Here is a 15,185-nt window from a genome sequence, read left to right on the forward strand (position 1 = left end):
CTTGCACTTGCTATGTGTCTATGTTTTTATCGTTTGTCCTTTTATCCTGTGTGTAGATTCTCACAGGCATCACCAATCAAGGTGCAGAAAAGTTCCACTGGAAAGTCCTAGCAGCACCTTTTCATGATCTCAGCTACCTCTCTCTTACTCCATGCCCATTCTCCTAACTTTGCCAACCACTGTCCTGCTGTCTGTCTCTGTCATTTGAGACTGTTAAGACAGGGCAATCTGAGACCCTTCCTCCCCAGGATAGGTCCCTTGAAACATGTGAGTTGTTTTATCAATTCCTTTGTATTGTGTAGTAGTTGGTGGTATGGGCTTAGGAGGTAGCTCAATGGTAGTGTTAGCCTAGCATGCTTGAGGCACTGGGTTCAATCTCTAGTGCTAAAAAAAAGTAGGTAGTGGCATGGATGCATCACCCAGAAATTTGATTTTCCTGCAGTCAATTTTTAAGTCTTTTGTTTCATGGCTTTAGAGACTGGAATTGTAGTTACCAGTATAAGTTACAAAACAAATTATCTTTCCTCTCCATCTCTTCTCTTCACCCAGCACAAGCTCTCTGTTCCCTTGGTATATCTTTCTCTTTCTTCCTTTCTCTCTCTCTCTGTGTGTGTGTGTGTGTGTGTGTGTGTGTGTGTGTGCGCGCGCGCGCTACTAGGGACTGAAGCCACAGCCTTACATGCCAGGCAAGGCCATTGGGCTAGAGCTCCAGCCTCCATGTTTCCTTTTCACATTTCTAGGGTTGTTATTTTTTAGATTTATGCCTTAACTTGACTTCAAATGGAATTTATTCTTTTAAAGATGTAGGAAACAGATCTCAAATTTTTTTCGGATGATTTTCAAATTGCTCCTGTTTTTTTTTTTTTTTTTTTTTTTGGTTGTTTTTTAAAGGCAAGGACTCTCTATGTGGTTCAGCCAGGCCTTCAACTCACTATGTGGCCAAGATTGTCCTTGAGCTCACAGTGATCCTTTTGCCTCAGCCTCCCGAATGCTGGGATTATAGGCCTGCACCAGAAGGTCTGGCCTTACCACTATTGCTATGGTCCAGGCTGGCGATCCTCCTGCTGCTGGGTGCTGGAATTATAGACACATGCCACCGTGTTCAGCTTGATTAGTAAATGTGTGATGGACAACCCTTTAAAAACCTGATGAAGATCATTCTTTGCAGAAAAAGTGTGCACACATTGTAGTGGTTCACACTGGGTCTAGTGTTAAAAAGCACAGCCACAAAGTGAGGCTGGGAGCACACACCTGGAATCCCAGCACTCAGAGATGATCACTGTGAGTTCAAGGCCAGCCCGGACTACACAGTGAGACCCTGTCTCACAGGCCAAGCCAAGCCTTCTGCCCCCACAGCACATCTATAGAATACATGGTGGCTAGAGAGGTGGGTGCACACCCAGGGGAGACAGCTAGCTGGTCCAGCCCTTAGCAGCTCCCCAGTGTGCTCTGTGCTAGAGGCCACCTGGGGACCTGACCCTTTTTACCACTAGAAGATCACAGTGCAGCTGGGCCTCTTTGTGTTCACTACCATCAATTCTGTAAAAAATAAAACAGCTGGAGACTTGGTCAGTCAGTAGTTTTCTCTATAAACATATTTCTGGAATATTCTTGTATGGACTTCTTTGTAATATTAGAAGAAAAAAGCTTTTGGAAGTTTTTACAAATATACTACTCTAAGGAGGTGCTCTAGCAGACAAGCCACAGGATGAGGGAGTGACTTCCTCTGGGCTTATTAATAAAATGGAGGATTCGTGAGTACATGACACCAGGTTTTAAAGCCCCACCCTTTTAATATCATGGTACTTGGAACTGAAACCAAGGGTGCTCTATCACTGAGCTACATAATCAATGCTTCTCATTCTGAGACAGAGTCTTCCGAACTTACCCACGGTGATGTGAACTCGTGATCCTCCTGCCTTAGGCCTGAGTAGCTGTGGTTGTAGATAGGTACTGCTAAGTCCTGCCTAAAAGTCTTTTTACCATTTTTATTTTTTAATCTCTAAAATTTTATGAACTGGGGGAAAGAGGCATTAATAATCTAGATGGAATCTATATACTTAAGAACAAACATTAAGATATCCACCAGAAGGATAAGAAAATTCCATCATTAGATTTCTTCCCAGATTTAAGAACAATTCTTTCTTTTTTAGTACCAGAAATTGAACTCAGGACCTTGTGCTTGTGAGGCAGGTGCTGTGCTGCTGAGCTATATCCCCAGCCCAGGGGGGATATAGCTTTTAAAGTGGGTGGTTTAGTGCACTATGTGGGCATTTGCTAGTTACCATGCGGTGCATTGAGATTGACAACCCCCTTGTCAACAAAATGGGGACACAAGGAGATAGGGCCCCAGCTTATCACTCGAATTCCAAGTGCCATGAGTACACATCCTGGCAAGGTAGTGGTTGTGAGTCAGTTCTGCCCCTGAGAGCAGACATGGTGGACGGTGCTGCTGGTGTACTGTGCCACTCTGGGCCAAGCACTCAAGACATGCGGCAGTAGGGGCAGAGGTGAACATCAAGCTAACTGTCATTATTTTAGTGCAAAATCCAAACTGTGCACACCTGGCATGTTCTGTGTAGTTCTCAGTTTCAAATCTCAAGATTAAAAGTAGAGGTAAAAAAATATCCCGAAAAGGGAAACAAAATAAACAAGGATGAACTGAATTCTGCATTAAGAAGGATTATTCTTAGAACTCAGGACTAGGCCAAAATATTTAGTTCCTGAACCCGAGAATACTGCCTGTGATTTTTACATTTGCATTTATAGTTACCAGTGAAAAAATTACCATGCTAACATCTCGGGACTCTTAACTCAGGGTTGCTCTGGGGCAGAATCCCTGCAGGGCTGGGTCAGCACACTCACTGGGGCCCACAGCCTTACTAAGCAGCAGTGTTTACTGTGCACCAGCAGCATCAGTGGAGAGAATGATAAAAACGTAAGCTGATCCAAGTCAGAACCAGGACTGCCCTGCCCAACAGGATGGTCACTGGCCACATGTGGCCATATATATTCACATGAACAAAATTTAAACATGCCATTCAAGTGTCCAACAGCTTCCAGGGGTAGGAGGCACTGAGCTGGACCACACAGACACAGAACATTCATCAGCACAGAGAGTTCTATCACATAGTGCACCCTAGAAAGCAAGCCCAGGCAGAGGTAAAGGGATGGAAACAGCTACGGGAGTCCTGGAGGGCAGAGGGTGCCCTTTCTACTCAACCTGGCCTCATTCAGTAAAAGTCTACCAAAGAAAAGGCACCAAGGAGATGAGAGCCTTGATCCCAGCCTCTGCAAGAATGCCAAATAATGCAAGTGGACCTCAAGCCAATTTCTATCCCAAAAGACCCCGCGAAGAAGATGTCTCCTAGAAGCCAAGGGAACAGCTCAGACTCACCATGGTCACTGTACCGCCGCTGCTTCTGGCTGGAAGAAACGCTTCTCTGCACTTTGTGGTGAGGAGACTGGCCGGTGCTGCTGCTGAGGTCGCTGCTTGGCCGCACCTTAGCAAGTGAAAGGTTGCTGCTAGAACTGGAGTCACTAGCGTCCAGCTGGGGGAGAATGAGAAGAGTCGCAACCACACACAGTGCCCAATGGCTTGTCAGGAAAATCAAGCTTCTCTGATCACACACCTCTCAAGAGTACTCTCTTGGAGAGGTGGGCCACAAAGCACAAAGTGACAACCCTACACAGGGCAAAAGCGTTCTACTGATCACTGAGGCAACTCTTAAAAGGGTCTTCTTTCTAACCTGTTTCAAGTAACTACAGACCCTCTGTTTATTTCATGTGATAGTTTACAATGATTAATAAGCTATTAGTGACTCTAGGATAATTTATGAATGCCCTTTTTATGACAATACCCATTATATGGGGTTATTACTTAAAATAGTAGCTCAAAATGATCATTTACAGATTTGTTATTTACAGGTAAATTTAAAAAATGATGTGCCAAATATGTCATATATATTAAAAAAAAACAAAAACTAAGGAAACAATTTAAATAAATTGGTAATTTTTAAAGAATTATTTCAATTCCTTCCTCTCTGATTACTCTTACCTCAGAAGATTTTCTCCCCAGCAACAAATATGTAGCTGTTATTTCATCATATTTCATTTTACTAAGAGATTCTTGGATTTCTTCCTGTGAATATCCCATTCCTACCATAATATCTAAAAGAAAAGTATAATATGGTTTATATGTTTTGTTTGAATAAGAAATCATTATGAACAGAGTAAAATAATTTTTATCTGATCTAAAAAATTATATATATTCTTTCTTTTTTGTCTTTTTGAGATAGGGTATTGCTATGCTGGCCTCAAGCTCATTATGTAGCCCACACTGGTCTTGAACTTGCAACAATTTTCCTGCCTCAGCCTTGAAAGTGCTGGAATTATAGATGTGCGCTACTATGCCTGGTTACAGGTTTTCTTTTCTTTTTTTTTTTTTTTTAAAGCCAGTCAAATTTAGCAGTGGGCGGGGGGGTGGTATACAGGTTTTCTAACATAAATGAGCAGCTAAACATTTTTGCAAGCTGCTGGGTGCTGGTTTAGGAAACTGCTGGCAGTAAGTTCCTCAATATGACAAAGAAGCTGGTTTATATATTCTGTGTCTAACTTCCTCTCATTTACATTTGAGGTATACACACTGGAGACAAAACAGAAACATATTACACACACCCATACACACACACACACACACACACACACACACACACACACACACAGATTAATTACCTATTCTTTTCTGGTCTGAGATGTTTAGTTCTGGTTCAATGAATGGTTTAAGTTCATCTTCCTCATGCCCTGCATTGATCCATCTGTCCTTCATGATTTGCTGAAAGTGTAACCTGTCCATTAGCATCATAAAAATCTCAATAACCATAATATTTAAGAAAACACTCGGCTGGGGATATAGCTCAGTGGTAAGAGTGCTTACCTAGCATGTGCACAAGGTTCTGAGTTCAATCCCCAACACCATCACAAACAAAAACAAAAACAAAACAAAAACAAAAAACCCACTCCCATAAAAAGAAGAATTTCTTTGAATTATAGCTCAAAAAGTACATTTTTCTTGTCATTTTGGTCACACTTTCTGCTTAAAAAACACCAGGAAAGTATAATCAGTATATCACACCACCCCAGCAAAGCAGTGAAAATACCCAGCACGCCCCAACCATTTGTGGTTACCTCTAGAGTGCCACGTTTAATTGGGTTTAGCACCAGGAAGCGTTTGAGAAGGTTTTCACAGTCTGTGGACATGTAGAAAGGGATTCTGTATTTCCCTCTTAATACTCTTTCTCTCAGTTCCTTCGAAACACAAAGAAAGAAAAGTAGTGAGTCAACTTTTAGGTTTAAAAAAAACAACACACAAACACTAACTGAAACTCCTAAACTGACATAAAAATACTAATTCATACAATTTTATAAAAATCTTGTTAAGTTTTATGAAGAACATGGCTGCAATTGTTTTTCGTACCTTCAGATTTTGTCCATCAAAGGGAAGCGACCCACTAACTAGGGTGTAGAGAATCACGCCAAGACTCCACACGTCCACCTCTGGCCCATCATACTTCTTGCCCTGGAAGAGCTCTGGGGCTGCATATGGAGGACTACCACAAAACGTGTCTAGTTTATTGCCAACAGTAAATTCATTGCTAAAACCAAAATCTGCTATTTTAATGTTCATATCCGCATCTAACAATAGATTTTCAGCCTAGGGGGAAAAACATCAAGACAAAAATGAAACTTAAAACAAAATATAATCATAACTCTAACAGGATTAGGTATTTCATAAAATGTTTTGCAAAATATTTTGACATAATTATTATTTTTTTCTAGAGAAAAAATAAAATAGACTAATTTTATAATATTATCAATCAATAACAGATATTACATATGGATTTTTTTTTGGTACCAGGAATCAAACTCAGGACCTCATGCTTGCCAGGCAGGCGATGTGCCCATTGAGCCCTATCCCAAACTTCCCCTTTACATACAGATAGAATACAGCACTAATATAAATACATCAAGACAGGAAAAGCTTTTATTGCTCTTTCAATGAAGAGTATTTCAACGAAAGAGGTATTTGCTTTAAGAAGACTGCCACATTTATTACGGTACTGGGAAGGGAAGAAGCCCCAAAACACCCAAGAAACTAAACACAGCAACTTTCATTTACTTCAACCAGCTCAACCAGCTACTGTCTGACTATCACAAAACAGACAGTAGACAGGAGTCTGGATGCACAGTGATGAGAGAGACAGGGCTCTGCCCTTGGCAGCTCACAGCTGAGAAGTGAGGCAGAAAGACAAGCAGCAGCCCCAAGACCAAGAGCTGTGACAAAAGAGACACCCACCAGGGGCTCAGCACCAGGAGCAGTGGACAACTTTCAAGGAAATTGAAATCAAAGCCCAAGAAGGTGCAGCCTACGGCAGCAAGTGTTTCTAGACAGAATAGAGTGTGAAACGCACAGTGAAGAGAAAACAAGTTTCCTTCAAAAGCCTGAAAGATGGTGTGTGGGGAAAAAGAGGTGCAGGGATGGGCAGGGGCTGCACTGAACCACAGAGGGCCACAAAGTGAGCTGGGCTTGGTGCTAACAAAGCAGGATGTACAGAGGCACCCAGATTCCTGGGACAAGACGAACAGGTGCAGCCTGACCTAAGGCTCTGCCAGGCAAACTGCTCCTGTGAGCGTGTACTTGAGCAGCAAGGCTCGGGGTGCAGACCCAAGGGAGGCCTCACACAGGCACTCTGCTGCAGGAGGGAAAGCCCACTTGGCAACAGATGCAGGTGCCAGCAATAATGAGTACTCTGTCCAGGCGTTTGAGCACCCGAGGACCTACCTGCCTGTCTGTTTGTGAGGACACTGTTGGTGAGGCCCTCCAGAGATCAACCACCTGCAGCCTTCACTGAAATGTGAAATGCTTTAACGCACTTCTTCCTTCTTTCCTCCTGCCTATCTCTTTATATTTCACTTTTGATACTGAGGATTGAATCTGGGGGCTTCACACTTGGTTATAACCCCAACCTTTATTTTTAAAATTTTGAAACAAGGCCTCACTAAGTTGCTAAGATGTCTAAGCTGGCTCAAACTTGTGATCCTCCTGACTCAGCCTTTTGGAGAACTGGGATCATAGGCATACACCACCATGCCCAATTTATTTTTAGTGCTTCTTACTATAACTTGATGAAAATGATTCAATTATTATAGGATTCAATCTTATCTATGCTTCTTTGTGAAATGACCCACAGGAAGACTGAACATTTGCTCAGCAAGGGCACCTGACTCACCTTGAGGTCTCTGTGAACGATCCGTTTTTGGTGGCAATATTGCACTGCAGACACGATCTAGACAGGAGAGAAGCAAGAGTTAGTCACCCTGGTGCAGATGCAGAATCAAGACGGTAAGACCTCACTAACACTCTCACCTGCAAAAGGCTCAGAAGCTCCTGAACATGTGCGTTTCTAAAAAAACAATTGTCTTTTTTTTCCTCTTTGAAATAAAATGGATTTGATAAAAACAATTTTCTTAGGTTTTGACCTTTTTAATTCAGGACAGAGATGAGGACTTCTTGCTGTTTTTGTTTGCTTGCTTGCTTGCTTTTGGCAGTACGTGGGATTTAATGCAGGGCTTGATAAGTCTTAACTAAGTTCCTCAGTTGCCTAGGCTGGGTTCAAACTTTTTCTTTTCTTTTTTTCTTTGAGACAGTTTCCCACTTTGTAGTTCACACTGGCCTTGAACTCACAGCAACCCTTCGGCCTCAGCAGGATAACAGGCATATATCACAATGCCTGGCCTGGGTTCCAACTTTTATCCTTTTGCCTCAGCCTCCCAGAATGCAAGGACTCCAGGTATGCCCCACATCATCCTGCTATATTGTCTCCAGTTTTACATGAAGTCTCTTCTTGGACCCCACCTGTTGACATTCTGTTCATTTCTCCATGGGGCCAAGCATTCATATAGACCCCCACCAGCTGCAAGGTGTGGGACTGAATGATTCTGGAGTACTTCCAAAGCCTGTGAGTGCGGCTCCTAAGGAAACTGGAACTCACAGGCTCTCGGGCCACGTACTGGCCCAGGTGGGTCTCCTCTGCTAAGTGTGTTGTTCTTCCCAGCCACTCCCTATAGCACTTCTTCCTCTCAGCTGATGTAGGAGTTTTCAGGAAAGTACCAAGTACTTAACCTCAGCTTCATTTTCCTTAAAAAGAACGGAATGTTCTGGATGTGAAACAAACTGTAAGCTACTATGTAAACTTTTATGCTAATTAAACCGTTTTATTGAAATTTCCCAAATACTGACGATTTTGAAAGTTTCAATTTTTAACTATAAAAATTTCATGTTTACTATAGAAATTTTACAGAGAAGTATGTAAGTATATGCCTATATTACTACCAAGTAGAGGTAACATGTCTTATTATTTTGTTGTCTTTGCTTCTAGTCACTTCTTTGGTATTTTCACATGTAGCAATTAGATATGTGTGATGACTATTGTCTGTACAAAACTGGGGTTACCATGAAAATACTGTTTCCCCAAAGCATCATAACCCTTAATTGTAAACCACATGGATCCACCTATGGTGGACATAAAATCTCAGAGGGTGGTTCTGTATTTTGGCTCAAAACAAGCAGGAAGGAGAAGCTGGGCTGGGGGTTAGGATTAAATGATAGGAAGGAACAGGGCTTTGCTAAAATGAATATTCAGAATGGAGCCCGTCCATTATCAATAAGCAAAAATACACCAAGGACATGGGTAACTTCCCCCAGGCTCCTTCTGGATCTATTCACTCCCATCTAAGTCAGGATCCTTCTTCAGTGTACTTATATCAGTAGATAGAAAGGACTGTCTGGTGACCTCAGGGAAACATTTTCAGCCTCATCTTTAGGCATCTCAGTTCTTCCTTTTCCTCCATCTCTTCAAGGCTATAATGGAAGCTTACTTTGTTCCACATGTTGAGGATGCTACAACTGCCGGGGGCGGGGGGGGGGGGGTGCGCGGGCCTCCACAGAGAGAGGCTTTGTCAAGCAGTCTGAGTGCAGCACATTTTTCCTGATGGCTGGGCCGTGGAGGCCCCCGGGAGAGGTTGCTCCAGAAGCACTCTGGGGAAACTCCATCTATGCTTGCAGGGCAGGCACAGGGCCATCTTCATCACTTTGATGCAGGGGACTTTGGAGGGTGCAGAAGTTACTTTTCGCTTTGTCCTTCTCCAAGAAAAATTTCCTTCAGATGTGCTGGTGAGCAGCAGTGAGTCCACTCTCACTTTCCTACTTCACCAAGATTCTCATTAGCTTCCTTCATACCTGTGGACTTCAATGCAGAACAGACTGGTTCTCCTGGGGTTGCTCATGGTCTTGGGGTACACTCTGAGATGGTAACATGGGTGGTAGTGGGGCTGCCTCTTCTTGGACTAATCCAATTGCAGGGTGCTGGACACACATGCCCTGGAAAGGGTACTGATCTCACAAAAGTTGGGCACTGCTTATTTATTAGAGGGGTTGCAGGAGCACTTTGCTCCCACTTTTTCTGTGTTGAAAAACTGCTTGCTTTCTCCTCCTTAATACTGAGATATGCTGATATTTGAGAAGACTTGTAAAGATGACTCACTGAAGGCAGTGACAGAAGTGGCTCTATAACATCCATGGCACGTAATTCTCTCAATCTCGGGTCATTAAGAGACTGTGTGAAGTTGCAGGTCCCTCAGATTGATTATCTTTCAGCAACAGTGTGTGCAATGGGTCAAACACATACTTGCTACATATAGTAGGAACGAACTCTTGAAGTGAAACGTGGACTCTCACATGATCTGTTTCCTTAAAATTGATCACTATCTCCACAGTTTTCTCTGGCATTTAGGTGTAGGTTTTCTCTTATCCAAATTTTTTGGCTTTAAAATTACTTTCTCAGCTGGGTATGGTGATGCAAACCTGGGCACTGGGGAGGCTGGAGCAGGAGGATCTTTGGGAGTTTGAGACCATCCTGGGCTACAAAGAGAGTTCAAGGTCAGCCTAAACTGCATAACAAGACCCTGACTCAAAAAAGGCCAAAAAATCAATCCATCAATCAATCAGTCAAACTTTCTCTATATCTAATGTTTCTATTGGTGTGACTGGCTTAAATTTAATGTTACTCTCAGCTGACAGCAGGTCAACTCTGTAACTTGACTGGACTTAAGTGATACTGTGCACCCAGCAGTATCGACAAGTATAGACTGGTAGTAGATCTGATGATATTTCCAGGTAAAACCACCATAGGGTCAACGTCTTTATCTATTGTTTTCTTTCTGCTCCATGATGAAAGCAGCAGATCATACAGAATCATCAACTGAAGAGACATCCACCTATTTTGTCTCAGCTAGAGAACGTGGTGGTGCCTTGGCTTGTTTTTCTCTGGCCTGAGTGAGGGACAGTGGCAGGGGTGTGAGCTGGGGTCACAGAGCTCCATCACCTGGTGGGACACGGTGTGGGCTCCAGCTCTGAGGTAGGATGTCACTGCTCAGGCAGGTGAGGACTGCCAGTCAGGGTCCCTCACCCTCAGTGGAAGGTGGGCTATCCAAGGACGGCTCTCTTGACCCAGTCTTTTTTTTTTTTTTTTAGGGGTTTCCCAACAAACGCCAGAAAACCTACTAGACAAATTCTAAAAGAGCTGTAACACTTTTTTTTTTTTTGGTCTTTTTCCTTTTTATCAGTACCGGGGATCAAACTCACGACTGCTTGCTTGCACGGCAGGCGCTTATGCCGCTGAGCTAAATCCCCAGCCCCGACCCAGTCTTTTTTTGAGACAGGGTCTCACTATGTATCCAGGGTGGCCTCAAAACTCTGGTGATTCTCCTGTCTCTGCCTTCTAAGTGCTGGGATTACAGATGTGTGCTACCATGCCCACCACTCATTTAATAATTTTATTAATCTTTCTTCCCAGGTTTTCTTATCTAGAGCTTTTCTTGTAAATTATTTTCAAATTCTGCTTGGAATCACAAACTATTAATTTCATGTCCTTTCTTAGATCATTCTCTTCCTTTAGCGCTAAACAGCTCAAAGGTAACCTGAGGCCATAATAACCTGAAAATACTCAGCTCAAACACAGTTTTTAAATTGTTATTAATCGGGGCTGGGGATTTAGCTCAGCGGCATAAGTGCCTGCCTTGCAAGCAGGCAGTCATGAGTTCGATCCCTGGTACCGATAAAAAAGGAAAAAGACAAAAAAAAAAAAAAAATTGTTATTAATCGAGGAGCAGTATTCCGGGATATAACAGGAATCCTGACCTAATTCACTTTCATCCACGAAAAACTAGAACATCAACTCCCACAGAGGAAGAAGTTCAGCAAAAAGACATGGCCAGGAGCCCTCTTTTTCTTTGAAAGGAATGAGAGGTTAAGCAAGAAATTAAAATGTCACAAGCAGCAAGCAGGATGGGGATGGTGAAGGAAATGGGGAGGAAAACCGGGTGCTGGTGAAGATGAAACAAAGGGCCTATTTATGGCACACAGCAAGTCACACCCAGCGCACCATGCATGCAGAATACCCTCCTCTTTGTCACAAACAGGAAATCTTTTTTTTTTAATACAGTCACTGAAATTGTCTCAATTTATAAGCTCCTAGAAATAATAGCGATTTAAAAAGTAGAAATATAGCCAGGCATGTTGACACAGGCCTGTAATCTCACTATACTAAGAGGCTAAGGAAAAAAGAGAAAGTTCTAGCCCAGCCTGGGCAAGTTAGTGACTAAAACAGAAAATAAGCCAGGCATGGTATTGCATGCCTGAGATCCTAGCACCTGTGAGGCAGACACAAGAGGACTGCCATGAGTTGAGGCCAGGCTGGGCTACATACCAAGACCTTGCCTCAAAAAACAAAACAACCAAAAATAAAATAAAGAGGAGGAACTTTTGGGTTCCAAGGAACTAAAGAGATTGCACGAAGAAATGCACAGCACAAACTGTGCCATGAAGCCCCTCCCCTGGGGAGATCTAAGATCTATGCAGAAGCACTCAGTAATTGTCCTTTGCAATTCTTAACAAACCAAACTCAACATTTCACTTACAAGGCCACTAGAGAATATGGCTTTGAACATTAATCAACAGTTGGTGATAGGGCATAACTGGGAAATGGTCTTGTGGTGTCTGCTGCTGCTGCTCAGCTCTAGCCCCTTTTTATGACAGGTTCTCATTAAGTGGCTAAGAACTGAGGGTCTGACAAGCTAAACACAGCCACAACTAGTTTGAACTCTGATTCTTTAAAAACTCTTAAGTACCATTAGTACTGTCATAGACAGCTAAGTTAGATAAAATACTGTAGGCAGCTAGACAGGGCTGGACCCTTGGAGGAGCCAGGGCAGAAGATGGGATTCACTGCACCTGTGGGGGTGACAGACACATCTGCTGAAGGTCAGACCTCAGGACAGAAGGTGAAATGAACACACCCACATACTTCCCCTGAAGATAAACAACAGGGACTGATGTTCTAACTAGGTATCCATCATCTTGAAAACGCCAGGAAGAGCCATGGATCCACTCCCTCCAGGAAAAGCCTGTTCTGGTTCATGCCCGCTTGCTTCCTTTCCCATTCTGTAACAGAAAATGCATCCTGCCCCTGCCGGGATACTTGTCTCTTAGTTGCCCAGGTCACAGTTCCTGTTGCAGTTCCCGTTGCTTTGTCTCCTAGAAACGGCCGGCACCGTGATGCATACTGTAAGAACCAATCCCAACTGACAAGCCACTCTGCTTCTGTACTTCCTGCTTGCTTATCCTATGAAAGCCCTAGACCACCAGACGTATTTTGAGAACGATGCCTGATCAGTGCCCTCAGTGTGAATAAATCTGCCTCCAGGGGCTGGGGATTTAGCTCAGCGGCATAAGCACCTGCCTTGTAAGCAGGCAGTCGTGAGTTCGATCCCTGGTACCGATAAAAACGAAAAAAGACCAAAAAAAAAAAAAAAATCTGCCTCCAGATTCTGGGTGTCATTGCAATTTGATCCCCATTTAATCGGTATTACCTGGGCAATTATGCTCATAATCTTATTGGTTGACCACAGTTTAGCCCCACCCTGTGATTTCCCATGTTTCCCCACCTTGGACCCCCTCACCTTGTGGTTCTGCACATAAATATCCCTAGAAAAGACAGCGTTCTCAGCAACCCACGCTCATACTGAAGCTTTCCTTCCCCAACATATATTCTGCTCTTAACTTCTATTATTCCTCAGATTCATTCTTTGATTTTAGAGAACACGATTTGTACTAGACATCCAGCAGGTTTACTTTCTGTCCCCTTTATCAGTAATTCTTAAGCTTTTAAATTAAAACAACAACCGGGTGTGTTGGCCTAAGTCTATAATTTCAGCACACTCCTGTGAAGCAAAAGGATCATTGCAAATTTGAGGTTAGCCTGAACTATAGAAAAGGACCCTCTCTCAAAAACACCAAAATAGGGGCTGGCTGGGGATTTAGCTCAGTAGTATAAGCGCCTGCCTTGCAAGCAGACAGTCATGAGTTCGATCCCCAGTACCGATAAAAAGGAAAAAAGACCCTTAAAAAAAAAAAAAAAAAAAAAAAAAAAAAACCAAAATAATAGGGGCCAGGTATACAGCTCAGCAGCACAAGTGCCTGCCTGGCAAGGTACAAGGTCCTGAGTTCAATTTCTAGTACAAGCAAACAAGTAAAAACAATAATAATAATGTAATTATAATGCTGAACTGTCAAGAGACAACTTGCAAATCAGCTAAAATCACGCTTTAAAACATAATACTTTAAATATTTTGTGTATCCTGACAATCTTATGTGTCAGTTAAAAAAAAAAAAAAAAGGTTCTGAGAAAAATGATAGCACACTGTCACTTAAATATAGAATAGTAACAGTACAGAGCATGTAGTATTTGTTTATTTTAGTGCGGGAGATTGAGCCCAGAGCCTTGTGCACACTTAACAGAGCAGTGGACTCTGTCTCCCAGTCCAGAGTTAATTTAAAAGGAGCAGAACACCTGTCCTCTTTGTCTTAATCAGGGGCTGGCAAATTATGCTCTTTGTGATAAACAGGGTCAACCCTAGTTTTTTCACTCCAGAGCTGTAATGGAGCCTGAAAGGCCTGGGTCTGGCTCTTTCAGAAGAGCATACCAGCACCTCCTCTGCGGAACAGTACAACCCAATGAGTAAGACTGAGTTTTAGAGTTGAAGAGTTTGTGTCTGAATCTATGGCTGATCTGTTACTTTACAGGTATGAAATTTTGTGCCACTAACCCGCCATGCCTTAGTGTCTTACTCTTTAGCAAATGTGAGCATAATACTCAACTCACAGGTTGCTGCAAAATTTACATGAATCGCTTATCTCAGTGTCTGGCAGGTAAGGGTCAATCAGTCCATAATAACAGTTGTAAATAAAAAACAAGAATTACATCCCTTTACACCTAAAACCAGCCTATTAAAATGAGTATCTCTGAAGACACTTGTCTCTTGGAGACCCAAGGAGACAAGCTACTGACAGATTAAGCTATACTGACCTTAGCTTATAAAGAACAAAACAAACAATGAATTGTGGGACTGTGATATTCTTGCTAAAAATTCTGAAATGAGTTTAATTAATGCAGTTACCGGGTGTCTGTTAAAGGATCTTGACTGTTACAGTGCACCTGTCAAAAGTGCAGGTTAAGAGTGAGAATAACAAGATCAAAGAAAAACTCAGCATAGAAGCTTCCAGCATAGAAGGTACTGAATAAGTCTTTGATGAACTGAATGGCCAGCCTCTGCTTGACTCCAGCCTCAAAAGCATTTACAGAAGCAAACAACTGTTTGCATCAGGATTTAGCAGGATAACTAGTTAGTCAGCAAACTGAAGACATATTAATTCATACCTGTCTAAATTTAGCTCTTGCTTCTTTTTCCTTCATTCTTCCATGTGCAACCAAATAGTCAAATACTTCACCTATAATTGAAGAGAAACAAAAGTAAGCAGAAGACCTACTTCTGAGCATTAATGTTCCCACAAATTGATTATGTTTCATTTTTCACAATGCTCCTCATTTAAGTACAGGTATGAAGTTAGCTAGAAATATGGAGTTTACATTAAACTAGCCAAAAATTAAACTTTGAGAAGAAAGCTTTTAAGTTCACCAAAAAAATCTTTAAGCTGGAGAAAAGCCTTAAGTTTTTTTTTTTTTTTTAAATCGGTACCAGGGCTCGAACTCACAACTGCCTGCTTGCAA

At 42.4% G+C, this 15,185-nt stretch overlaps 1 protein-coding gene, 1 non-coding gene and 1 pseudogene across 12 annotated transcripts in view; all 3 read right to left on the bottom strand.

The window, feature by feature from the left end:
• Positions 1 to 15,185, bottom strand: part of Mark3 (microtubule affinity regulating kinase 3) — a 94,921-nt gene that overhangs the window by 33,788 nt on the left and 45,948 nt on the right. For 9 of the 11 annotated variants that reach the window (XM_005000543.4, XM_005000542.4, XM_013144950.3 and 6 more), the window contains exons 6-12: positions 14,835 to 14,905; positions 7,290 to 7,346; positions 5,477 to 5,713; positions 5,188 to 5,307; positions 4,735 to 4,834; positions 4,058 to 4,170; positions 3,398 to 3,551 (exon numbers count right to left, since the gene is read on the bottom strand). In XM_005000543.4, the coding sequence (XP_005000600.1) occupies positions 3,398 to 3,551; positions 4,058 to 4,170; positions 4,735 to 4,834; positions 5,188 to 5,307; positions 5,477 to 5,713; positions 7,290 to 7,346; positions 14,835 to 14,905 (852 nt within the window). The remainder of the gene's footprint in view (positions 1 to 3,397; positions 3,552 to 4,057; positions 4,171 to 4,734; positions 4,835 to 5,187; positions 5,308 to 5,476; positions 5,714 to 7,289; positions 7,347 to 14,834; positions 14,906 to 15,185) is intronic. The other 2 variants (XM_013144951.3, XM_013144949.3) reach the window with 1 other exon arrangement.
• LOC134474158 (cordon-bleu protein-like 1) lies at positions 7,314 to 14,828 on the bottom strand (annotated as a pseudogene).
• Positions 10,590 to 10,651, bottom strand: LOC111754934 (U7 small nuclear RNA). The gene has a single exon (XR_002789601.1). It is a non-coding gene; the product is annotated as a U7 small nuclear RNA (small nuclear RNA).

This window comes from Cavia porcellus, unplaced genomic scaffold, assembly GCF_034190915.1.
Source record: "Cavia porcellus strain 051 isolate PalLab524CR breed Dunkin Hartley unplaced genomic scaffold, mCavPor4.1 scaffold_31, whole genome shotgun sequence".
NCBI lineage: Eukaryota > Metazoa > Chordata > Mammalia > Rodentia > Caviidae > Cavia > Cavia porcellus.